Below are 25308 nucleotides of genomic sequence, written 5' to 3' on the forward strand. Positions count from 1 at the left end.
ACAGAGTTCAGCAACTGACAGTGACTACTTTTCCATCATGTGGCTGAAATAGTAAAAAAAAGTTACAGAGAGAAGGAGAAAAGTAAAGCAGACACACAAAGAGGAGAATAGACAAGATGCATGAAGAAGAGAAGACACCAGGAGAGGATTCAAGACACAGGGAGAGGAGACGTGGCATTTGATGCCTGATGGCATTTGAGTCCTTCATTGTAGTTCTGAAGGCTCGCCTGCATTCCTTTGCTTGGATCCTTGAAACAGCCCAGTATCTTTACAATAGTTATGTTTTTTTAATAAGTTGGAATGAGTTGGGTTTCTGAATATATCTAGTCAAAGGAGTACCAATAAAAGTATATCTGAAACAGACTGGGGAATTTGGGAAGATTTCCTGGAGGAGGAAATGTCTGAACTGAATCTTAAATAGCCTAAAGGAATTAGGGGGAAAAAAGGAGATAGGACTATTCTAAGCAGAGTGAACTATATATACAAAGAATGTGAGGTAAAACATGGTACATTTGGAGGAGTTGCAAGTGTTAAGTATGCTTGGAACATAGGACAAGAATAAAGGTGAGTCACGGAGCTGAAATTTGAGAGACGGGCAGGGACTGTGCTCTTAATTGCTTTGTGAAACATAAGGTAGGACTTTGGATTTAATTTTTAACATTAGGAGATTCTCATCAAAGGATTTTAAGTAGAGGAATGATGGGATGACGTTTCTCTTTAGAAAAATTGTTCAGCCAATATGTTATACAGGATAAATTGGAAGGGATCAAGACTGAAGGCCTAGAAATACCCAGAATGTAATAGGTACTCAAAGTTTGTTAATTGAGTTGCATAGAATGGCTAGGAGAAGATGGATTTGGAAATTAGTAGAATCCACTTGACTTTTTGACGTTTAGAGGTAGGGAAACATAAGAACTCATGTTTCATGGGACTAACCGTGAGCAGGGGAGAAATATGAGACTGGACTTTATGGGAAGAGGTAAAAGTGGAGACATGGACTTGGAAGTTGTCAACATGGAAGTGGTAGTTCAGTTCTTGAAACTAGGTGAACTTTAGGAGGAAACGAATTAGTGAGAAAAGCAGAAGGCTAAAAGTGGAGTTCTTGGAAACATTTAAGAATCAGGTCTATTTACCGATTTTTATTTACCATTAGAATGGAAGGACCTTCGGAATAAGACTTTACTTTGCTAGTACTCTATCACCATTACCTAGCCCAGAGGCACCTGGCATAAGGTAGGAACTAAATATTTTTAGAGTGAATAAAAGTCAAGGGTGGAGGGATTCCACTTCTGAACCAAAATAGAGTAACGGAGACCAGATTTGCCCCCTTGCTTGAAACAACCAAAAAATTGGACAAAGTATATGAAATGTTTTCAAAAAACTGGATATCAGGCAATAAAGGTCACTGATAACTAAGAGACAGGAACCAGACAAGGTAAGCCCTATGTTTGCCCCAGCTTAACGTCTTGAGAGACTTTCTAGGCAATCGTGCAGGAAGGGGGATCCCAGCCAGTTTCCAACATATTCATTGCTTTGAGGAGATGGAGCTGAGAATCAAGAGACCAAGGTGGCCAGAGTTTGCAGGCAAGTACCAGGCAAGAGAGCTCTGGAGATGTGCAGAAGGCCCCCCTCTCAAGTATAAGTGCTTGATCTGAGGAAACTAGCTAGGCCAAGGAAAGAACCACCTGGAAGGATCAGAGGGAATAATACTTGCACTCACACAGGGCCAACAGCAAGACTAGAATGAAGACCTCATAATGCACAGAACAGGGAGTAGAGTACTCAGAAGTACTCAGTAATGGGAAAAAGCCCTAGACTACACATAGCTCCAGTCATGCCTTGCAAATCCTAATAGCAGGACTTGAAAGGATCATACCTTCCAAGTAATTTAACTGCATCCCAGAACAAAGATTAAAAATAATCCTAGGAATACAAGAATATCCAGGTCCCAACAGTGTAAAATTTGTAGTATATGACATTGAATCAAAAATTACAAGGTATTCGAAGAAGCTGGAAAATGAAACCCAGATATGATGTTGGATATTAGAATTAACAGACAAGGACACCAAAACAAAAGAAAAGATAAGTGAATTTGAAAACCTAGCAATACAGACTATGCAAAATGAAACAGAGAAAAGTGAATTAAAAAAAAAAAAAGAATTCGTGAACTCTGGGACAATTTCAAGCAGCCCAAAATATGTGTCCTTGGAATCCTGAAAACAGGGTGTTAGAAAAAAAAATACTTGAAGAAATATTGACTGAATATTTTTCAGATTTATTGAGAACTATTAGCACACAAATCGATAATCCCAAACCTTAGCAATATGAGGAAAACTACAAGGCACATCATAGTTGTTCAAAATCAGGGATTTAACAGAAAAGCTTAAAAGCAGCCAGAGAAAAACAGGAATAAAAATAAATATGACAACACATTTCTGCCAAACAGTTTTAACCACTTTGACCTAGTTGACATTTACATACCAACTATAACAGCAGAATACAAATTCTTCTCAAGTTGTACATGGAATATTTACCAAGATAGACTGTACTTTGGGCTATAAAGCAAGTGTCCATAAATCCAGTGTTTTGGATTATAACCATTCTAATAGGTGTGTAGTGGTCTTACTGTTTTATTTTTTTTTATTTTTTATTTTTTTAAAGATTTATTTGAGAGAGCGAGAATGGGAGAGAGAGTACATGAGAGGGGAGAGGGTCAGAGGGAGAAGCAGGCTCCTTGCTGATCAGGGAGCCCGATGCGGGACTCGATCCCGGGACTCCAGGATCATGACCTGAGCCGAAGGCAGTCGCTTACCCAACTGAGCCACCCAGGCGCCCCGGTCTTACTGTTTTAATATGCAGTTCCCTAATGAACAATGACTTTGAACACCTTTTTATGTGCTCACTTGCCCAAATCCGTGTATCCCCATTATTTGGGTTGTTTGTGTTTTTTAATTGTTGAGTTTTAAGAGTTCTTTGTATATTTTTTTACAAGTTTTTATCAGATATGTTTTGCACATATTTCTCCCAGTTGGTAGCTTATCTTTTCATTCTCTCAACAATGTCTTTTCATTAAGCAGAAGGTTTTTTTAATTTTAATGAGATCCAACTTTTCAGGGACTTTTTTCATGGATTGTGTATTTAGTGTTGTATCTAAAAACTCATCGCCAAACCCAAGGTCACTTAGATTTTTTTCCTATGTTCTAGAGTTTATAGTTCTGCATTTTACATTTTAGGTCTGTGATCCATTTTGACTTAATTTTTATGAAAGATATAAGGGCAGTGTCTAGAGTAATTTTTCTACAATGTGGATGTCCAGTTGTTCCAGCTCCAGCACCATTTGTTAAAAAGACTATCCCTTTCTTCATTGAATAGCCTTTGCTCAGTTGACTGTATTTATGGGGGTTTATTTCTGAGTGCTCTCTTCTTTTCCAGTTATCTATTTGCCAGTGTCACATTATCTTGATGATTGCAGCTTCTTTGTAAATCTGAAAATCAGGTAGTATCAGTCCTCTGACTTTGTCCTTCAATATTGTGTTAGCTATTTTGGGTGTTTTGCCTTTCCATTTAAACTGTAGAATCATATTGTCTCTATCCACAAAGTAACTTGCCAGCATTTTGATTGAGATTGTCTTTGTCTGGTTTTGTCTGGGTAATGCTGGCCTCATCAAATGAGTTAGGAAGTGTTCCCTCTGCTTCTGTTTTCTGAAATAGATTGTAGGATATTGGTATAATTTCTTCCTAAATATTTGGTAGAATAAACCAGTGAAACCATGTGGGCCTGATGCCTTCTATTTTGAAATGTTATTAGTTAAGGATTCAATTTGGTTAAGAGACCCAGGTGTGTTTATTATCTATTTCTCCTTGTGTGAGTTTTGGTAGATTGTGTGTTTCAAGTAGTTGATCTCTTATATCTGTTATCAAGTACTCCAACCAGGAGTTTTTATGTTCTTAGGTTTTGGGGTGGGGTTTTTTTTTGTTTGTTTGTTTGTTTGTTTTTATCTTGTCCCTTGTCATCATTTTTTTCATTAGTCCCAGTTTCTAATCCACTGCCAAGTGTTCTCCACTAGAATATTTTCTAGATTATTTCCTGTGTTCCAGCAGAGTACATGGAACATAGTATATACTCGATAAATATTAGCTGGCTCAATCACCTCAGTAGTTCTCAGCAGTTCATAAAGCACTTTTGTGTTCTTTATCTCCTTTGACCTCTGTGTACATTAAGCTGGGGAAGTAGTGAGATCCCCATGTTGCTCCTGAGGAAAGTGCTACATTAAATACCTTTCCTTAGCTTACTCAGTTATTAAGTAGCCATAGCTGGAACATGAACCTAGGTCTTCCAACTCCAAAGTTTAGGCCTTCTGTACCTACCATCAGCCCTGGCATATTTCAGATCCACCTCCCTTTATCAGGTCCCCTGGAGAGAAGAGAGGGAGTAACAGTTATTTAGACTGAGCAGTTGCTCAGACAGTTATTGTTTTTCCAGAGGAGATGTTCTCATAATAGGAGGTTCTCAGAGATCTTCTTGACCTCTAAATATTTATTCAAACTGATGCTTGGAACCTGAATTGTGCAGCCTTCTTCCATGAACAGTAGATGATAGGTTAGTTGGGAGTGTTTTTAAGGGACCATATTTATGTTATATAGATTCTGCCTTCACAGTTTGCTTTTATTGAGCTTTCCTCTGTGGCAAAAAGTAATTCTTGGCTTCTGAAAAGCTGTCTCTGACTGTCTTACTGAGGAAATTAAAACAAACAAATGATTTAATGCTAACCTACTGAGGGCATTATTCATATTTTAAAGTAATGCTTGATTGGGAAAGATTTTAATTACAAAACAAACCACATACATGCTACAGTAGGTCCCAGAAAGCAAGAGCGGGGAAAAGTGGCCGTCCATCTTTTTCTAAAGAGCTTTTTAAAAACCAAGTTTATGTGAAGTGCTCAAGTGTGCTCTTCTTTTATGGTTTACAAATAAGTTGAAGAGAAACCTCAGCAGTTATTCATTGCTGAAGAATCTGACATCTTTGGAAAATAATTTGAAAAGCTAGTGGATTGTGTACATGCTGTGCTAGAAGCCTTGAGCTCCCTTTTGCACTCTATAATTTATGTGTTGTCCCAGCATGAGGTAATTTTCATGATTTTGCCTTTAAATTATGCATATTAAAGTGAAATGTACTGATACAAATATAGACATGACCTATAAAGATGTCTTCCTTTTCCCAGAATTTAACCTTTTAAAGACCTTTTTATTCTCCAAACCATCCTTGTCAGAAACAAATGACAGAGCTTTTCTGTGCTAGACTATATTAGTGTATTGAATGCACGTATTACAGTAGATAATATAATATGCTTTTTATAATAAGGTATTACACTGTCCCTTGATACTTTGAGAAATAGCTGTATTAAGAGCTGACCAAAAGTATAATTAGGCATAATTTAGTTCAGAAGCATTAACAAGGATCTATTTTCATGCAAAAAAAAATTAAAAGAAAAAATTATCTGGTGAGTATATGGCCTGAGTTGTTTTTCTAATAAAAGATTAGTCTAAGATATCTAAAGTCTGGTCCTTTATAAATGGTCTGCACATGTTTGACAGGTATCTTTACCTTAGTGACACATTCTCTCGCTGTGAAACAGAAAATGTCCCCATTAAGCTTCAGTGATGGTTTAATCCAAACTTGTAAACGTGTTAATTAGTACACAAATAGAGTTTTTCTGTGCCTTTGATTTCTCAAGCATAACCTCAGCAGCAGGGACCAGGAACCTATGGGAGACAATCTTGTGCTGCTCTACACCAACTAAAAGTACTAAAAACTGATCTTGGTTAGAAACTACCCACCCAGTCTTCCAAGAGCCATCATCAGAGTCTAAAAGAGAAAAAGAAGTAAATACTCAGACTATGTGCTATAAGAGCAGGAAGACAAGATTTCTTCTCCTATTTCTGAACCTCTCTCGTATGTTTTTCCTGCTTTACATTCTTGTCTTAATATCTGAACTCACAATTACTTTTAATGCACCAAGATTTTTTTTTAAGATTTTATTTATTAGAGAGAGAGAGCGCGGCGCGCGCATGCATAAGCAGCAAGGGGCAGAGGAAGGAGCAGGCTCCCCGCTGAGCCAGGAGCCCAATGAAGGGCTCCATCCCAGGACCCCAGGATCATGACCTGAGCCTAAGGCATACGCTTAACCGACGGAGCCACCCAGGTGCCCCTAATGCACCAGGATTGTAATAACAACCACTCCCTAAGTAACCAGAATGTTACCCATATTTTCCAGCAAACATTAGCTTATTATTTACTTTATTAGTTTATATATCTATACTTGGGAGACCAATATAACATGTTAATTAAAAACATGGTTTCTGGTATGCCTGCGTAGCACAGTCCTTTGGGGGTCCAACTTTTGATTTCAGCTCGGGTCATGGTCTCGGGGTTGTGGGATCGAGGCCCATGTTGGGCGGCTCAGCACAGAGTCTGCATGGATTTCTCTCTCCCTCTCCCTCTGCCCCTCCCCACTGCATGCTCGCTCACTCTCTAAAATGAATGCATCTTAAAAAAAAAACAAAAAACATGGTTTGTGAAGTACCTAGATTCAAATCCCGGTGTATCTGCTTACTAGTTCTGTGATCTTAGGGAATTTTACTTAGCCTTTCTGAGCTTGAATTTCTTCATTTATAAATGTTCTGGAAGGAATGTAATGATATGGCACATATAAATAGCAGGTTTTTTCATTGTTGCTGTAGAGTTGGACTCCCCTTTTTGGCATGGGAAAGTCGTTTATGTCAGACATAACCTCATATTAGAGTAAAGTAATAGACTTGACATAGTTATTAGCAATGTTTTAATTATAATTCTCAGCCTAGCCAAAGGTACAGTAAAATGAACACACAAATATGCTGATGAAGATAAAAGTTGCATAATACGACTTTGTGGTAGAGCAATTTGGCAGTATATATCAATACCCATAAAAATCTTCTTTGAATCTGTAATTCCCTTTCTAGAAATCTTCTCTAAAGAAAGAATCAGAGATTCAGACTAAAATTTACAGCTACCAGCATTTAACAGTCATGAGTGGGATTTGGGAAGGGGGAGGCAAACTTAAATGTCCAACAAGAGAGAATGGTTGAATGACACATGGTATTTTCACATGATTCATACTCTGTGGCTGTTATGAAATAATTTGATGATACTGCTCACAATATACTATCATGAAAGTATGTAAAATACTCAAATTCTGTACACTGAGAAACACATCTGTCTCTCTTATGCTTTCTCTCTTTTCCCAGAAACAAGACTAGAAAAAATGTGCATCAAAATATCAATAGTGTTTATCTCTGTGTGGCTGGATTTGTGGGGGGTTTTTTGTCTGTTTATTTTTTTCTTTTTTAATTTTCTTATTGTTATGTTAATCACCATATATTACATCATTAGTTTTTGATGTAGTGTTCCATGATTCATTGTTTGTTCATAATACCCAGTGCTCCATGCAGAATGTGCCCTCTTTAATACCCATCACCAGGCTAACCCATCCCCCTACCCTCCTCCCCTCTAGAACCCTCAGTTTGTTTTTCAGAGTCCATCATCTCTCATGGTTCCTCTCCCCCTCTGACTTACTCCCCTTCATTCTTCCTCTCCTGTTATCTTCTTCTTTTTCTTTTTTCTTAAAATATGTTGCGTTATTTGTTTCAGAAGTAGAGATCTGTGATTCAGCAGTCTTGCACAATTCACAGTGCTCACCGTAGCACATACCCTTCCCAATGTCTATCACCCAGCCACCCCATCCCTCCCACCCCCAACCACTCCAGTAACCCTCAGTTTGTTTCCTGAGATTAAGAATTCCTCCTATCCGTGAGGTCATATGATACATGTCTTTCTCTGATTGACTTATTTCACTCAGCATAACACCCTCCAGTTCCATCCACGTCGTTGCAAATGGCAAGATCTCATTCCTTTTGATGGCTGCATAATATTCCATCGTGTATATATACCACATCTTCTTTATCCATTCATCTGTCGATGGACATCTTGGCTCTTTCCACAGTTTGGCTATTGTGGACATTGCTGCTATACACATTGGGGTGCACGTACCCCTTCGGGTCCCTACATTTGTATCTTTGTGGTAAATACCCAGTAGTGCAATTGCTGGATCGAATGGTAGCTCTATTTTCAACTGTTTGAGGAACCTCCATACTGTTTTCCAGAGTGGTTGCACCAGCTTGCATTCCCACCAACAGTGTAGGAGGGTTCCCCTTTCTCCACATCCCCGCCAACATCTGTCGTTCCCTGACTTGTTAATTTTAGCCATTCTGACAGGTGTGAGGTGGTATCTCATTGAGGTTTTGATTTGGATTTCCCTGATGCCGAGCGATGTTGAGCACTTTTTCATGTGTCTGTTGGCCATTTGGATGTCTTCTTTGGAAAAATGTCTGTTCATGTCTTCTGCCCATTTCTTGATTGGATTATTTGTTCTTTGGGTGTTGAGTTTGATAAGTTCTTTATAGATTTTGGATACTAACCCTTTATCTGATAAGTCATTTGCAAATATTTTCTCCCATTCTGTCGGTTGTCTTTTGGTTTTGTGGACTGTTTCTTTTGCGGTGCAAAAGCTTTTTATCTTGATGAAATCCCAATAGTTCATTTTTGCCCTGGCTTCCCGTGCCTTTGGCGATGTGTCTAGGAAGAAGTTGCTGCGGCTGAGGTCGAAGAGGTTGCTACCTGTGTTCTCCTTTAGGATTTTGATGGACTCCTGTCTCACGTTTAGGTCTTTCAAGCATTTGGAGTCTATTTTTGTGTGTGGTGTAAGGAAATGGTCCAGTTTCATTCTCTTGCATGTGGCCGTCCAATTTTCCCAACACCATTTGTTGAAGACTGTCTTTTTTCCATTGGACATTCTTTCCTGCTTTGTCAAAGATAAGTTGGCCATAGGGTTGAGGGTCCATTTCTGGGCTCTCAATTCTGTTCCATTGATCTATGTGTCTGTTTTTGTGCCAGTACCATACTGTCTTGATGATGACAGCTTTGTAATAGAGCTGGAAGTCCGGAATTGTGATGCCGCCAGCTTTGCTTTTCTTTTTCAATATTCCTCTGGCTATTCGGGGTCTCTTCTGGTTCCATACAAATTTTAGGATTATTTGTTCCATTTCTTTGAAAAAAGTGGATGGTATTTTGATGGGGATTGCATTGAATGTGTAGATTGCTCTAGGTAGCATTGACATCTTCACAATGTTGGTTCTCCCAATCCATGAGCATGGAACGTTTTTCCATTTCTTTGTGTCTTCTTCAGTTTCTTTCATGAGTATTTTATAGTTTTCTGAGTACAGATCCTTTGCCTCTTTGGTTAAATTTATTCCTAGGTATCTAATGGTTTTGGGTGCAATTGTAAATGGGATCGACTCCTTGATTTGTCTCTCTTCTGTCTTGTTATTGGTGTATAGGAATGCCACTGATTTCTGTGCATTGATTTTATATCCTGCTACTTTACTGAATTCCTGTATGAGTTCTAGCAGTTTTGGGGTGGAGTCTTTTGGGTTTTCCACATACAGTATCATATCATCTGCAAAGAGTGAGAGTTTGACTTCCTCTTTGCCGATTTGGATGCCTTTGATTTCTTTTTGTTGTCTGATTGCTGTGGCTAGGACTTCTAATACTATGTTGAATAGCAGTGGTGAGAGTGGACATCCCTGCCGCGTTCCTGACCTTAGGGGAAAAGCTCTCAGCCTTTCCCCATTGAGAATGATATTCGCTGTAGGTTTTTCATAGATGGCTTTTATGATACTGAGGTATGTACCCTCTATCCCTATACTCTGAAGAGTTTTGATCAAGAAAGGATGCTGTACTTTGTCAAATGCTTTTTCTGCACCTATTGAGAGGATCATATGATTCTTGTTCTTTCTTTTGTTAATGTATTGTATCACGTTGATTGATTTGCGGATGTTGAACCAGCCTTGCAGCCCAGGGATAAATCCCACTTGGTCGTGGTGAATAATCCTTTTAATGTACTGTTGGATCCTATTGGCTAGTATTTTGGTGAGAATTTTTGCATCCATGTTCATCAAGGATATTGGTCTGTAATTCTCCTTTTTGATGGGATCTTTGTCTGGTTTTGGGATCAAGGTAATGCTGGCCTCATAAAATGAGTTTGGAAGTTTTCCTTCCATTTCTATTTTTTGGAACAGTTTCAGGAGAATAGGTATTAATTCTTCTTTAAATGTCTGATAGAATTCCCCTGGGAAGCCATCTGGCCCTGGGCTTTTGTTTCTTGGGAGATTTTTGATGACTGCTTCAATTTCCTTAGTGGCTATAGGTCTATTCAGGTTTTCTATTTCTTCCTGGTTCAATTTTGGTAGTTGATACATCTCTAGGAATGCACCCATTTCTTCCAGGTTATCTAATTTGCTGGCATAGAGTTGCTCATAATATGTTCTTATAATTGTTTGTATTTCTTTGGTGTTGGTTGTGATCTCTCCTCTTTCATTCTTGATTTTGTTGATTTGGGTCATTTCTCTTTTCATTTTGATAAGTCTGGCCAGGGGTTTATCAATCTTGTTAATTCTTTCAGGGAACCAGCTCCTAGTTTCGTTGATCTGTTCTACTATTCTTTTGGTTTCTAGTTCATTGATTTCTGCTCTGATCTTTATTATTTCTCTTCTCCTGCTGGGTTTAGGCTTTATTTGCTCTTCTTTCTCCAGCTCCTTTAGGTGTAGGGTTAGGTTGTGTATTTGAGACCTTTCTTGTTTCTTGAGAAAGGCTTGTATTGCTATATACTTTCCTCTCAGGACTGCCTTTGCTGTATCCCAAAGATTTTGAACAGTTGTGTTTTCATTTTCATTGGTTTCCATGAATTTTTTTAATTCTTCTTTAATTTCCTGGTTGACCCATTCATTCTTTAGTAGGATGCTCTTTAGCCTCCATGTATTTGAGTTCTTTCCGACTTTCCTCTTGTGATTGAGTTCTAGTTTCAAAGCATTGTGGTCTGAAAATATGCAGGGAATGATCCCAATCTTTTGGTACCGGTTGAGACCTGATTTGTGACCTAGGATGTGATCAATTCTGGAGAATGTTCCATGGGCACTAGAGAAGAATGTGTATTCCGTTGCCTTGGGATGGAATGTTCTGAATATGTCTGTGAAGTCCATTTGGTCCAGTGTGTCATTTAAAGTCTTTATTTCCTTGTTGATCTTTTGCTTAGATGAGCTGTCCATTTCAGTCAGGGGGGTGTTAAAGTCCCCCACTATTATTGTATTGTTGTCAGTGTGTTTCTTTGCTTTTGTTATTAATTGCCTTATATAATTGGCTGCTCCCATGTTAGGGGCATAGATATTTACAATTGTTAGATCTTCTTGTTGGATAGACCCTTTAAGTAGGATATAGTGTCCTTCCTCATCTCTTATTACAGTCTTTGTTTTAAAATCTAGTTTGTCTGATACAAGGATTGCCACCCCAGCTTTCTTTTGGTGTCCATTAGCATGGTAAATGGTTTTCCACCCCCTCACTTTCAATCTGGGGGTGTCTTTGGGTCTAAAATGAGTCTCTTGCAGACAGCATATCGATGGGTCTTGTTTTTTAATCCAATCTGATAGCCTGTGTCTTTTGATTGGGGCATTTAGCCCATTTACATTCATGGTAACTATTGAAAGGTATGAATTTAGTGCCATTGTATTGCCTGTAAGGTGACTGTTAACTGTATGTTGTCTGTGTTCCTTTCTGATCTTTGCTGCTTTTAGGCTCTCTCTTTGCTTAGAGGACCCCTTTCAATATTTCTTGTAGGGCTGGTTTCGTGTTTGCAAATTCCTTTAGTTTTTGTTTGTTCTGGAAGCTTTTTATCTCTCCTTCTATTTTCAATGACAGCCTAGCTGGATATAGTATTCTTGGCTGCATATTTTTCTCGTTTAGTGCTCTGAAGATATCTTGCCAGTCCTTTCTGGCCTGCCAGGTCTCTGTGGATAGGTCTGTTGCCAATCTAATGTTTCTACCATTGTAGGTTACATATCTCTTCTCCCGAGCTGCTTTCAGGATTTTCTCTTTGTCTCTGAGACTCGTAAGTTTTACTATTAGATGTCGGGGTATTGACCTATTATTATTGATTTTGAGAGGGGTTCTCTGTGCCTCCTGGATTTTGATGCCAGTTTCCTTCCTCACATTAGGGAAGTTCTCTATTATTTGCTCCAATATACCTTCTGTCCCCCCCTCTCTCTCTCCTTCTTCTGGGATCCCAATTATTCTAATGTTGTTTCATCTTATCGTATCGCTTATCTCTCGAATTCTGCCCTCGTGATCCTGTAGTTGTTTCTCTCTCTTTTTCTCAGCCTCTTTATTTTCCATCATTTGGTCTTCTATATCACTGATTCTCTCTTCTGCCTCATTTATCCTAGCATTTAGTGCCCCCATTTTTGATTGCACTTCATCAATAGCCTTTTTGATTTCGACTTGGTTAGATTTTAGTTCTTTTATTTCTCCAGAAAGGGTTTCTCTAATAACTTCCACGCTTTTTTCAAGCCCAGCTAGTATCTTTAAAGTCATGATTCTGAACTCTAGGTCCGACATCGTACTAATGTCCGTATTGAGTAGGTCCCTGGCTGACGGTACTACCTCTTGTTCTTTTTGCTGAGGTGATTTTTTTCGTCTTGTCATTTTGTCCAGAGGAGAATAGATGAATGAGAGAACAAAATGCTAACAGGTTTACAACGTCCCCAGCAAATATACTGTATACAAATCAGAAAAGACCTGAGACCAGGGGAAAAGAAAGGGAAAGATAGAAAAAAGAAAGAGAAAAAAAAAAAAAAAGATAAAAACAAAAACAGAACAATACCAAAAAAGCAGAATATGATCAAATATGATCAGGCTAGTGCATAGATCAGTGCCACACACTAGATTTGGGGCGTGTTTTGGTCTGTTAGAAAAAAGTGCCTCCTAAAATTTTAAAGGAAGAAAAACATATATGTACAAAATAAGGGTTGATACAGTGAAGGGATGGAAGGTAACTGTAAAGATGAAAATTATAAAAGATTTTATAAAAGGACTTGATAAGTTGTTTGAAAAAAGAAAGAAAATTTAAGAAAAAAAAAAAGGAAAAAGGGAGAGAATGTGATCAGGCAGGAGACTAGAACAAAGCCATACACTAGTGATTTAGGGTATATTTTGATCTGTTAGAAGAAACTGTATCTCAAAATTTTAAAGAGAGAACAACTTATATATATATGGCAAAAATAAGGGTAACTACTATGAAGGGATAAAATATGACTCTAAAAATGAAAAATAAAAAATGTTTTTTTTTTAAAAGGATTGATAAGATGTTGGTTGAAAAAGGGAAAAAGAAAAATAAAAAAAAACAGTTAACAAAAATTAACTTTGATGAACTAATGAATCATGGTAAAAAAAAGCCATGAATTCTATGTGCAGTATTCCCCTAGCGCTGGAGTTCGCCCGTTCTCCTTGTGGTCTTGGCTTGCTGGCTGTTCGTGCTGATCTTCTGGGGGAGGGGCCTGTTGTTGTGGTTTCCAAATGTCTTTGCCGGAGGCTGAATTGCCCCGCCCTTGTCGGTCCGGGCTAAGCAAGCTGCTCGGGTTTGATCTCAGGAGCTTTTGTTCCCTGCAAGCTCTCGGTACAGCCTTGGAGGACCAGGGCAAAGATGGTGGCCTCCCAATCTCCACCCGGAGGAGCTGAGAACTCGGGGCCCCACTCCTCAGTGCGCCCCCAGAGAAAAGCAGTCACTCCCGTGTCCCCGGTCTCCGGCCGCACTCTGTGCTCACCCGGCCTGTGATCGAGCGTTTCTGTGTCTGGCACCCGACCCCGTGTGGAGTCTCCAAACCCAGCAGATCCCTGCGGTGCGTTCCCGCACCGCTCCTCCCCGGGAAGTAAGGGGAGTCTCCCCGGCTCTGCCGCTTGTTGGGTCCCTGCTGGAGGAGCAGTGGCCCGACTGGGCCGCGGATCACAGTTTATGGCAACCCCTAGCTGAGAGCCCGTGCCTCAGCTCCGTCTCTGCAGCCGGCTTCCCCGCTCCGATACCTGGGAGCTCTGCTGCACTCAGGTACCCCCGGTCTTTCTGTGACCCCGAGGGTCCTGAGACCACACTGTCCCGGGAGGATTCCACCCCCTGCTTAGCCACTGGAGCGATGTGCCTCAGCGGAGCCGACTTCTAAAAGTTCCGATTTTGTGCTCCGCGGCTCTATCACTTGCCAGAAGCGGCCGGCGGAGGCCCCTCCCCCGCCGTCTATCCTCCCGAATATCGCCTCGGATTCACTTCTCCGCACGTCCTACCTTCCAGTAAGTGGTCGCTTCTCTGTTCAGAGAGTTGTTGCTACTCTCCTCTTCGATCTCCTGTTGAGTTCGTAGGTGTTCAGAATGGTTTGATCCCTATTCAGCTGAATTCCTGAGACCAGACGAAATCTAGGTCTCCTACTCCTCCGCCATCTTGCTCCGCCCCCCCTTGTCTGTTTATTTTATTATTTGTTTCTGTACACTTCAGTGTTTTCCAAATTGTACATAATAAACAAGTTACTTGTTATACCTCAGCAGAAAAGCAGTGGAGGAGAGAGTGGGTGTCTAGGTATCTGTTGTTTATCAGTAGTAACTTTATTGAAAAAAACTTTGGAAAACTGAAAGCTGCTCCTTGGATCCAGAAACTAAACTGAAGTCTTGTCTCCTTAACTGAAGCAATTTAGTTGATGGGGGCCAGGAGGTGGCCCAATGTGGGTCACAGGAAGCGTTGTTGGACAGGTTCTGATATTCAGGTGAACGTTGGTTTTCATATAGCAGATAAATAAGGGCGCAGAGAGGGACAGGTGATGTTTAAATATGAAGGAGAGGAAGCTTCTTGCCGAAAGAAAACCAGGGTGAACTTTAATGGGACTTGCAAAAAAGATTGTTAAGTAAGGGGCTTGTATCACTTAAATTTTACTTATCTTTTCAAAATATTTGTGATGGCCAGAGGGAAACCTATATGCATTTCCCGTGAAAGGTTCATAGAAGAATAAATACTTCGTGACTGTGGGAAAGTGTTTGAGTATTTGGCGTTTCCAGATAACTTATATATTAATCTTAAAATACCAAGAACAGAACTATAAATTTTTGCAACTTTTTTCTAATTAGGATCCAGTTTATGGAAAAGGAAAACTTGGAGAAATCCAGGGACTTATTCTGGGAATGTTGGATACCTTTAACTATGAACAAGTAAGCTACTTTCTATTTCTAAGGCTGTCCTAAGGTAAAAAGAAGCTATTTCTTTTTTCTTTGCACCTATACTTTTTCTTTAAAAAAAATTCCTGTCTATTTAATGGAAGTTTGGTAGATTGAAGTGTATGCTTTTTAAAAGGTTTTAAGTCTCTTGGTGTATCTGTGTATACATACACACATAGATATTCTAGAATGTGGAAATGCATCAAATTTGGACTCATTGATTCGTTAGCAACGGAACAGTTCTTTTTTTCCAAATGAAAAGTGTCAGAAAAAATCTGGAAAAATAATTTAATGCAAAGATGTAACCCATGAAAAGAAAGAGTCAGCATGACTATAGAAAATTGCAAAAAAGGGGGCGCCTGAGTGGCTCAGTCGTTAAACGTCTGCCTTCGGCTCAGGTCATGATCCCAGGGTCCTGGGATCAAGTCCCACATCCGGCTCCCTGCTTGGCGGGAAGCCTGCTTCTCCCTCTCCCACTCCCCCTGCTTGTGTTCCTGCTCTCGCTATCTCTCTCTGTCAAATAAATAAATAAAATCTTTAAAAAAAAAAAATTGCAAAAAAAAAAAATTCCTTTTCTTTTGAATATTCTGAAGCAGATAGTTGCCACTAACCAAAAATGGTCATTAGTTTTCCTTTAACTCAGAACTGTCTATAGCATTAATTCCCAATAGGAGCCAGCATGGTATACAGATTTTTTTTCTTAGTATACATCAAAGTGACTCATGAAGCCACCTAGGAAAAGCGCCATTTAGGCATGTTAGATACAGTATCTACTCTTTTAATAATCCCAGAGAAGAAAAGAAAAATTGGGGGTGAAAGAGCTTTTCTTAGGGTGTTTAAGAACTGCAGTTTTGCTCAGTGTACCCAGTGAAACAGTGAAACACCCCTGCAGGCATGGACTCCGTGTTGGCAGAAGGGAAGCTGAGGGCAAGGCAGCAAGTTTTTGCAGACTCTTCGAAGAGGAGGAAAAGATGGGGTTGATTGGAAAGAATTGCAGTGGTAAGACTGTTAGACTTAAAAATTCTGCATTACAGATAAAATTAAAGGACTAGCGAGGAGGATGGGCAGTATGTCTTCCCATTTGGGACTGCACATCTAAATGATATATATGAATGTTGAGAATTAGATAGTATAAAAACAATACAAGCACACAGAGCCTAAAAGGGCTTAATGTGATAGCTGTGAAAATGTCTTTATGTGACTTACAGATGTCACAGTCTTAAGTAGATTCAAATGACTTGTAAGTGCTGATCAGGAAAATGTGATCTCTCTGCCCAAGGGAGATGAAAACTGAGTAATGGCCATTAGCTTTTTCAGTGAAAGGTTATTTGAAATATTGCCACAGATGCAGTTTCTATTAAAAACAAAAAACAAAAAATCGGGATTTTTTTGGTTGTTTGTTAATGCTTTGAATCATTCAGAGGGAACTTAGTATAGAAATGTAATAAATAAATAGGTTTGGCTTTATCTAGTCATTCGAAAGCCATCAGTACTGAATTAAGCCACAGAATGGCAGAGCACACGTTGCTCAGTAGAAACTAATGACAGCCTTTTATAAGTATTTTGAGAATCTTAATGTAGGCAGTTGCCATTACTTGCACAGCGAAGTTAACTACTTAAGTTTGGGAGTATTTGGTGTTTGTTTTATCAATGTTATGCCTTCATAGTATATTCTAACTTCAGTTGTTTGTGGCTGAAAACTCAACAGTGCTATTCCTCCCTCACCCCCTCTGTCTCTTTCACTTAATAAACCATTTGTGTGTGTGTGTTTGTTGTTTTGGTCTTTCATAGACACTGCTGGAAACAACTACTAGCCTTCTAAACCAAGATCTCCATTGGTCATTGTGTAACCTGAGAGCTTCAGTCACCAGAGGACTGAATCCCAAGCAGGATTACTGCTCTATATGTTTGCAGCAGTACAAGAGACGCCAAGAAATGGCTGATGAAATCATTGTCTTTAGGTAAGCAAGAGAAAGGAAATGTTATACATATGGTGTGTGACGTGTATGGTATTACCAGGCAGGGATACACGTGGATACACAGCCCTAGGCAATCATTCTAGCAGTGAACAGAACAAGGCAAAGTTCCTGTCAGAGACCTTAACATTCTGCGTAGGAGTTGGGAGACTATATGGGTGGAGACATAAGATGGACTCTGGAGCCAAACTTTTGGAGTTCAAATCCTGGTTCTACCACTTACTTCCTATGAGACTTTGGACATGTTATTTAATCTCTTTTCATCTTAGTTTCCTCATCTGTAAATTGGGATAATAATGATACCTTTTCCTTAGGGTTTTGTGAAGATTAAAGGAGATAAATTACATAAGACACCTGTAATCATGCTGACATATAGTAAGCATTATGTAAGTGTTTTAGCTTCTATTATTATAGACACAGGAAGATTGGTAGATTTGATGGTTGGAAGGGGAAGAAGTTCTCATCACATAAAGAGTCCACTCATTCAGCACATATTTATTGAGCTCATACTGTATGCCAGGCACTGTTCAAAGGGATAGGGTACAGTATGAACAGAACAAAGGATCTGTTCTCATGGAGTTTACCTCCTAGTAGCAGGGACAGACAAGTAAAATGCCTGCTGGTGACTATGGTGGAAAAAAATAAGACATGTTAAATGAGAACAGTGTTTGCTGGGGGAAGATATGTTATATAGAGTGATCAGGGAAAGCATCACTGATACGGTGACTTAATAACAGACAATTTAAAAATTAATAAAAATGTAATGATTACCTGGAATAAAATAAAGTATGGTGTAAAGGAATGTTGGGAGCTACTAATTTTGAAAGAGTAATTAGGGAAAGCCTCACTAGTTTAATGACATTTGAATAAAGACGGAAGGGAAGTGGACATGCAGTATCAGGGAGAGAGTTGCCCCAGGCAGAGAATCAGCAAGTGCAGAAACCATGAAGCTGGAGCATATCCGTGAACTTGAGTAGTGAGTGGGTAGGCTTGTGTTGACAGAGCAGAGTGAAGGAAAGGGAAGATGATAAGAGATGGCTTCAGAGGAAGAACAGGCCAAATCATGTAGGAACTGGGTCATTATAAAGAGTTAAAAGTTCTACTCTGAGATGAAAAGCCATTGGATGGTTGAGGATGGGTTTGACATGATCTGGTCTATGTCTTAAGGATCACTTTGGTATGTTGAGAATGGACTAAAGAAGGTCAACGGTGAAAGGAGGGAGACCAGTTAGGTTATTGCAGTAATCTAAGTGAGAGATGGCCCGAGGTGGTAGTAACGAAGTAAGAAATGGTAGGATTCTGGATATATTTTGAAGGTAGAGCTGATAAGATTTGTTTATAGATTGGATGTGAGGTGTGCAAGAGAATGGTCAAGAATGATGCCAAAGTTTTTGGCGTCAGAAACTGGAAGAATGTAGTTGTTTTTTATTGAGATGTGGAAGGTTGGATGAGAGCCATGCAGTGGGAGTAGAGCAGGATGGAAATCAAGAATTTGGTTTGACACATGTTGCCTATAAGACATCCCATCTGCATGTAGGTGGTATCGTAAAGCTATGGAACCGGAAGTAATAACCAAAGGAGCAAAGCATAGCTGTAGAAGAGAAAGAGTAGAAAAAGACTATAGGAAAGAATTGACTTCTGAGGTGGTCCAACATTTCAGGTTGAAGAAGTGAGGAGGAATCAGTATAGATGATTGAGAATTATATTCAACACTCAGTTCTGGGAGGCCTTTTTAGTAATCCACAGGGAATTTCTTCTTATGAATAGTGTAAGAATTTAATGTAGTACTGACATTTTCATAAATACTTAATCAAATCACAACTGTTGCCTTGGATTTGATGAGACAGACCACTCATGTTGTCATCAAGCTACTTAAATCATTATGATTTTCCCCAATTGCATTTTTTATACTATCTAAAAATATTTCATAGTTTGAGAAATGAACAGAAGTTCAAGTCATCTCCCAGGTGGTTTGCAGTCACAGTACTGTGATTCTGTTCCTACTGACAACTTAAGTGTACAAATGTGTGTCCAGATTTTAAAAGAGAGGACAGCAAAAAGCAAATTTCATTTCTTCCTAACTGTACAACAGTCAGTGCGTTCCAGCTTATTGGAAATCTTTATCACTTATAAGTACAGTCTAACGTAGCATATGTTTGGGGATTTTATGATGAGAAAAGTGTAAATTGGTTGTCTTCATTTTGCAGCTGTGGCCATTTGTATCACTCATTCTGTCTGCAAAACAAAGAGTGCACCACAGAGACTGAGGGGCAGACGAGATGGACATGCTACAAATGCAGCTCAAGTAACAAAGTAGGGAAATTAAGTGAAAATTCATCTGAAATTAAAACGGGGAAGACAGCCCCATCCCAGGTAAGACTTGTTTTCATGGCAAGATGGAGTTAGTCTTTTCTTACCAGTGTCTTTCAGGCCTGGCCTCATTTTTCTTGTAGGCCTCCACAAATTTACCTAATGGGTATCCAGTGCATGACATCTCCTGTTCAGCCCTGTTCAGTATTTGAAGAGCTTCTCCTCTTTACCCCACACTGAAAAACAGGGATTTAGGAGCAAGAGAAGACATTTCCTGCCCTTAAAAAGCTTAAGATCTAGTTGAACAGAGGGGATGTACACCCATGAGTTGGCTGAGGATCATTTGACCCAAGTAAGAGGTCAGCAAGTACAAATGCTGTAGTCCTCACAGTGTCTGTGTGCTGAAGAGTGCAGAGCTGTCACCCTGAAGTGGGGCCAGTGGACAAGGTAAGTTCACACGAGCTCTGTGCATGGTTTCCTCAGCTGCGTACCTTTCTTCAGAGAACGTCATGCAGTAGTGTTCATTTGAGAAATTTTCACTGCCTTTGGAATCTGTCTAATGGAGTAGATACAACTTTTGTTCATTTTACAGCCTTTCTTTTCTTCTTCTTAAGCAGGCAGTAGTGCAGTTGAACTCTCCTGCTTAACTTTTGGGAGAACAGAACTTGACAACACAAGGGGCCCAGTGTGAAGGAGGAGCTGTTGCTAACTGCCATGACTTGATCATTGTTCTGTTCTCGATTCATTTCCTCTTCAGAGTGAGAAGAGGTGTCACATTTGCTGTTTCTGCTCCTTCCTCTGTGCCCCCTATCCTGTAGTTGGCCTTAACATCACTTCATGAAAAGTTGAACCTGTTGATTTTCTCTCTGTTTCATCAGCTTACAGTGTTTTAGAAGTAGACCCAGAAAAAAACTTTGGCTTAGCTTCTCCCAGAGAACAGTTCAGAATTTTTATACTCTGGTGGTAGGCATTCATTTCTATTCATCCAGTGTGTATGGAACAGTTTGCCAGGCACTGTGCCAAGTGCTGGGGTCCAGTGGTAGACAAGACATTTTGTCTTGTGGAGTATATAACCAGTGAAGTTACAAACACAAGTTCTTTCTGACACCAAATATGTGGCAACTTTTCCAACACCAGGTCTGACACTAATTCTGTCAGTACTCTGGACACCAGCCAGGTGTCCAGTAATTCACTTCTGACACTACCTACCAGGAGCTGGCATCAGATTCCACAGGTTTAAGGATTCATTCACACAAGACTACTCTTACTTCAAACACCAGTTGCAAATGGGATGCCCCAGTTACCCACCCTTCTAGCTGACCTGACAGATTTGGAGGTTCCCATGATCAACCCCCCCTGTAGTTTGATAATTCACTAGAGCAACTCCTAGAACTCAGGAAAATGCTTTACATTTACCTGTTTATTAAAGGATCCAACTCAAGAACAGCCAAATGGAAAAAATGTGCAGGACAAGGTATGGAGAGGCTAAGGTTGCTTCCGTGTCCTCTCCCAGCACACTGCCTCCCCAGGACCTCAGTGTGTTCCCCAACGCAAAATCTCCTTGAACCTGGCCATTTCAGGGTTTCTGTAGAGGTCTCATTATGTAGGCATAATTGACGAAATCATTGGCTGTTGGTGATTAAACTCAATCTCTAGCCCCTCTCCCCTCCCCAGAAGTTGGAGATTGGGGGGCAGGACAGGGGATGGTAGAGCTGAAAGTTCCCACCCTCTAAGCATGGCCTGATCTTTCTAGTGACTAACCCACAACCCGAAGCTATCTAGGGTTCCAGAGATACCAGTCATCCCATTAGTATATAGAAGGCACTCCTTATCACTCCAGAGATTCCAAGAGTTTAAGGAGCTATGTACCAGAAACCAGGGACAAAGCCCAAATATATATATTTTTTATTATGCCAGAAGTATTTGCAGATGAACTATGCTGTAAGAGCAGATAATGAGTAGACTTAATCAACATGGGAAATCATGGAAGGCTTCCTGGAAGTGCCATGTTAGCTGCCCCTGAAGGAAAAAGGAAAGTACGCTAGACAGATTTACGTGCAATGGTAGGTAGAATAGGGATACTCTAGGCCAAGGGAACAATATAGATAGAACAAACATAGCATCTCTGCTGTGAAGCTAGACACTGAGCATAACTGGATCAACAATACTAGAGAGAGTGAGTGGTATGAGGTGAGGCTGCTGTGGTAAACAGGAATCATATTCATTACTTTGATGATTGTACCAGAGAAACAAGGAGGATATGGTGCACCTGGGTGGCTCGGTCGGTTAAGTGTCTGCCTTTGGCTCAGGTCATGACCCCAGGGTCCTGGGATCGAGCCCCATGTAGGGCTCCCTGCTCGGTGGGGAGCTGGCTTCTCCCTCTTCCTCTGCAGCTCCCCCTGCTTATAGTTGCTTTCTCTCTCTCTGTCTCTCTCTATCAAATAAATAAAATCTTTAAAAAAACAAAAAAAGAAACAGGATATTGAGGGGTTTTAAGGAAGGAATAATATCTGATCAGAGTAGCATTTTTTTTCCAGAGCAGTATTCTTAGAACATTCTAACTGCAGCGTAGAAAGTGAATTGAAAAGGCAGCAAGACTGGATGTAGGGAGACCCAAGAATAGTGAAGTAATTTAGAGGAAAGAAGTGGTAACTTGTACTAGAATGATAGAAGTTGGGATGGAGAAACTAGTACATATTTGAGATGTGTTTGAGATGCACACAAACATCAGAATAATTAATATGGTCCCTGCCTCACCACCTGCATCTCTGACCACTCCCTTCTCACCCTCTCATCCAGTCACATTCACCTTCCAGTTGCATGCTCTTTTCTGCTTCACTGCATTTAATTGAGAGAGAGAATTACCAGGACTTGGTGATAAATAAATTTGTTGGATGGGGCAGGTAAGACAAAGGGAGGAGTCAAAAATAGCACCCAGATTTCTTACTTGAACAACTGATGGATGATGGCACCATTTACTGAGATAGGAAGCAATAAACAAAGAACAGACTTGGGAATAAGAATTCATTGTTGAATTTAGAGACTTTGGCAGGACATTACAGGTAAAGGTGTTCGGTGTGATTTCCAGATTGAAAATTTTACTAAGTAGTCATCCGAAATGCTTCCTTTTGCATTTAGGGAAGGAAAGACAGGTCTTGTGATTTCCAGCATGTTTCCAAGCTGAATCCAAATGCTGATGGGGAAACCATTATTTATGCAAATTCTTAAGTCACATCTTGGGGCATTTTAGTTTTTTTTTCCTCTTTCAGTTATATCCTATTCATAAACCAACTTGTGATTGTGTGTATATGATTGCTTGGATATTACCAATTAAATTTTTTTCTTTCTAGATAGTCCTGAGCAGCTAAAATAGACCTTTTTTTCCTTTTTAAAAAAGTAAAAATATGTTTTATGCATGTAATTACATATTTTAATACATACTTTACAAACAGTAAAATTTACCTTCCATGAGTTTCAACAGTCACCTTTACAATCAAGATAATAGTATTATCACCTACTCTCAAATGTCTCTCATACCTCTTTGTAGTCAACCTTTCCTCCGCTTTCAATCCCTGGCAACCACAGACCCATTTTGAGTTCATTTTTAATGAACTAAAGATAAGGATTGGAGTTCATTCTTTTGCATGTGGATATGCATTGAATTGCCTTTGTACCTTAGTCAAAAATCATTGACTATGTATGTGTAGGTCTATTTCTTGATTTTCTGTTCTTCCAGTGGTCTATATATCCATCCTTTCTCCAATACTGTGGTTTTATGGCAAATGTGAATATCAGGTAATATGAGTCTTTCAACTTTGTTCTTCTTACTAACATTTGACTATTCTAATTCCTTTGCTTTTCCATATAAATTTTAAAATCAGCTTGTCAATTTCTACAAAAAAAGTCATGCTGGGATTTTATTAGGATTGTGTTAGGTCAGTTTGGGGAGAGTTGATATTTTAACAGTATTGAGTCTTCCAATCCATCAACATGGTATATCTATCAATTATTTCAATCTTTTTTTATTTATTTCACCAGTGTTTTATAGTTTGGGGCATATAAATCTTACCTGTTTTGTTTCTAAGATTTATTTCTAAGTATGTAATGACCTTTGATGTATTACATATTTTACTGTTTTATATTTTGCTTTCTAATTGTTCATTGATAGAATATAGAAATGCAAATTATTTTTGTATATTGACCTTGTATCCAGTGACCAGTGACCTTATAAAGCTTACTAGTTAGTACTAGTATTTTTCTTAATAACCTGGATTTTCTACATAGACAGTCATATCATATGCAAATAAAGACTTTTATTTCTTCCTTTTCAGTCTTAGGCCTTTTATTTTTTGCCTTATTGCATTGACCTTCGGTATAGTGTTGAATAAGAATGGTGAGAATAAACCTCTTTGCCTTGTTACTGATGTTAGGGGGAAAGTGTTCAATGTGTGATGTTAATCATAGACTTTATATGTGTAACCTTTATGTCATGTTTTAGGAAGTTCTTTCTTATTCTGTGTTTGGCTGAGAATTTGTTCCTAAATGGGTGTTAAATTTTGAAGCCATTTATACTACACTGGTTGCCTTGTACCCACATTCCCACACCTCATACAGCGAAGAAAGACAGTAACCTATTTCACTGACTTTCTTCCTGCCTTAATCTTAGAGCACCTAGAAAAGGGGAATTATCTTGAAATTGGACCTACATGTCAAAGGCAGCTTCATTTCTGAAGCTATCTGAGGCTGTCCCATTCTGGAAGGGAGGGGAGATGACTCAACCATTTCATTGTTTAGGAAACTCCAGTAAGATTACTGGTCAGGTCCTTTTGGAAATCTTTGATACTTCCTAATAATGAAGTAGTGATTCTCAAATCATATGAAGTATGATTTTCTTTTATCTTTTAGCTGTGTCTCTTATTTTTGTTACTAAAACATCATAAAAAGATCTAGTGGATTGGTAACACAAGAAGGAAAGAGAAAATGAAATTTAACAAATATATGCTGTAGATGTGTTTATGCTAATCTTCACAATTTTACGAGGGTGATATGTTCCTTATTTTACAGCTGAGGGAACTCTATGTAGCTCAGAGAAGGGAGGCCAATGTTTGAACTCAGTTTGTATAGGACCATCATCACCCCGAGGTTTCCTGCCTTTAAGCCTGTTTTGTTTTTAGCATTTTGGCTTTATTGAAACCTGGTAAGACTGATTTTTAAAATACATCCATACCATATTGGCTGTGCTAATTAAGATTTCTTACCATGTGTGAGCCATTCCATTTTTAATGATAAAAAATTTTAAAATGAAAATACTAATTTTGTATATGATGGCTTTTATTAAATTTTATTTCATGGAAGTTCTACTTCGGGACAGCTGGGTGGCTCAGTGGGTTAAGCATCTGCCCTCAGCTCAGGTCATGATCGCAGGGTCTTGGGATTGAGCCCCGCATCGGGCTCCCTGCTCAGTGGGGAGTCTGCTTCTCCCTCTCCCTCCGCCCCTCCCCCACCCTTGTGCGCACACACTCACTCTCTCTCTCTCTCTCTAATAAATAAATAAAATCTTTAAAAAAGAAAAAGAAAGTTCTCCTTTGTTTACTTAATTTCCTTTGAAAAATCTATCAACCCTGATCATTAACTTCCTAGCCAGTGCATGGAGGAAAACAAAATCAAGCTGAGATTGCCTATCAGCTCCCACTCGTTGCTCTCTACTCCCAGGAGATACTGCCTGCATTTGAACCTTCTCACTGCCTCTGTAACATGATCCTTCAGTCAAATCGCTTTTTGTTTCATTCTTTTCCAAGACTTTTGATGATTTTTTTACTTGTTCAGTTTCTGACTCCAGCTCAACAAGAT

The 25308-nt window shown here is 39.4% G+C and overlaps 1 protein-coding gene across 7 annotated transcripts in view; it reads left to right on the forward strand.

The window, feature by feature from the left end:
• VPS8 (VPS8 subunit of CORVET complex) overlaps window positions 1–25308 on the forward strand; it is a 254754-nt gene that overhangs the window by 184698 nt on the left and 44748 nt on the right. For all 7 annotated transcript variants that reach the window (XM_027584601.2, XM_027584610.2, XM_027584603.2 and 4 more), the window contains 3 exons: window positions 15086–15166; window positions 16964–17133; window positions 19356–19521. In XM_027584601.2, the coding sequence (XP_027440402.1) occupies window positions 15086–15166; window positions 16964–17133; window positions 19356–19521 (417 nt within the window). The remainder of the gene's footprint in view (window positions 1–15085; window positions 15167–16963; window positions 17134–19355; window positions 19522–25308) is intronic.

Source organism: Zalophus californianus, chromosome 1 (assembly GCF_009762305.2).
Source record: "Zalophus californianus isolate mZalCal1 chromosome 1, mZalCal1.pri.v2, whole genome shotgun sequence".
In the NCBI taxonomy this organism is placed as follows: Eukaryota; Metazoa; Chordata; class Mammalia; order Carnivora; family Otariidae; genus Zalophus; species Zalophus californianus.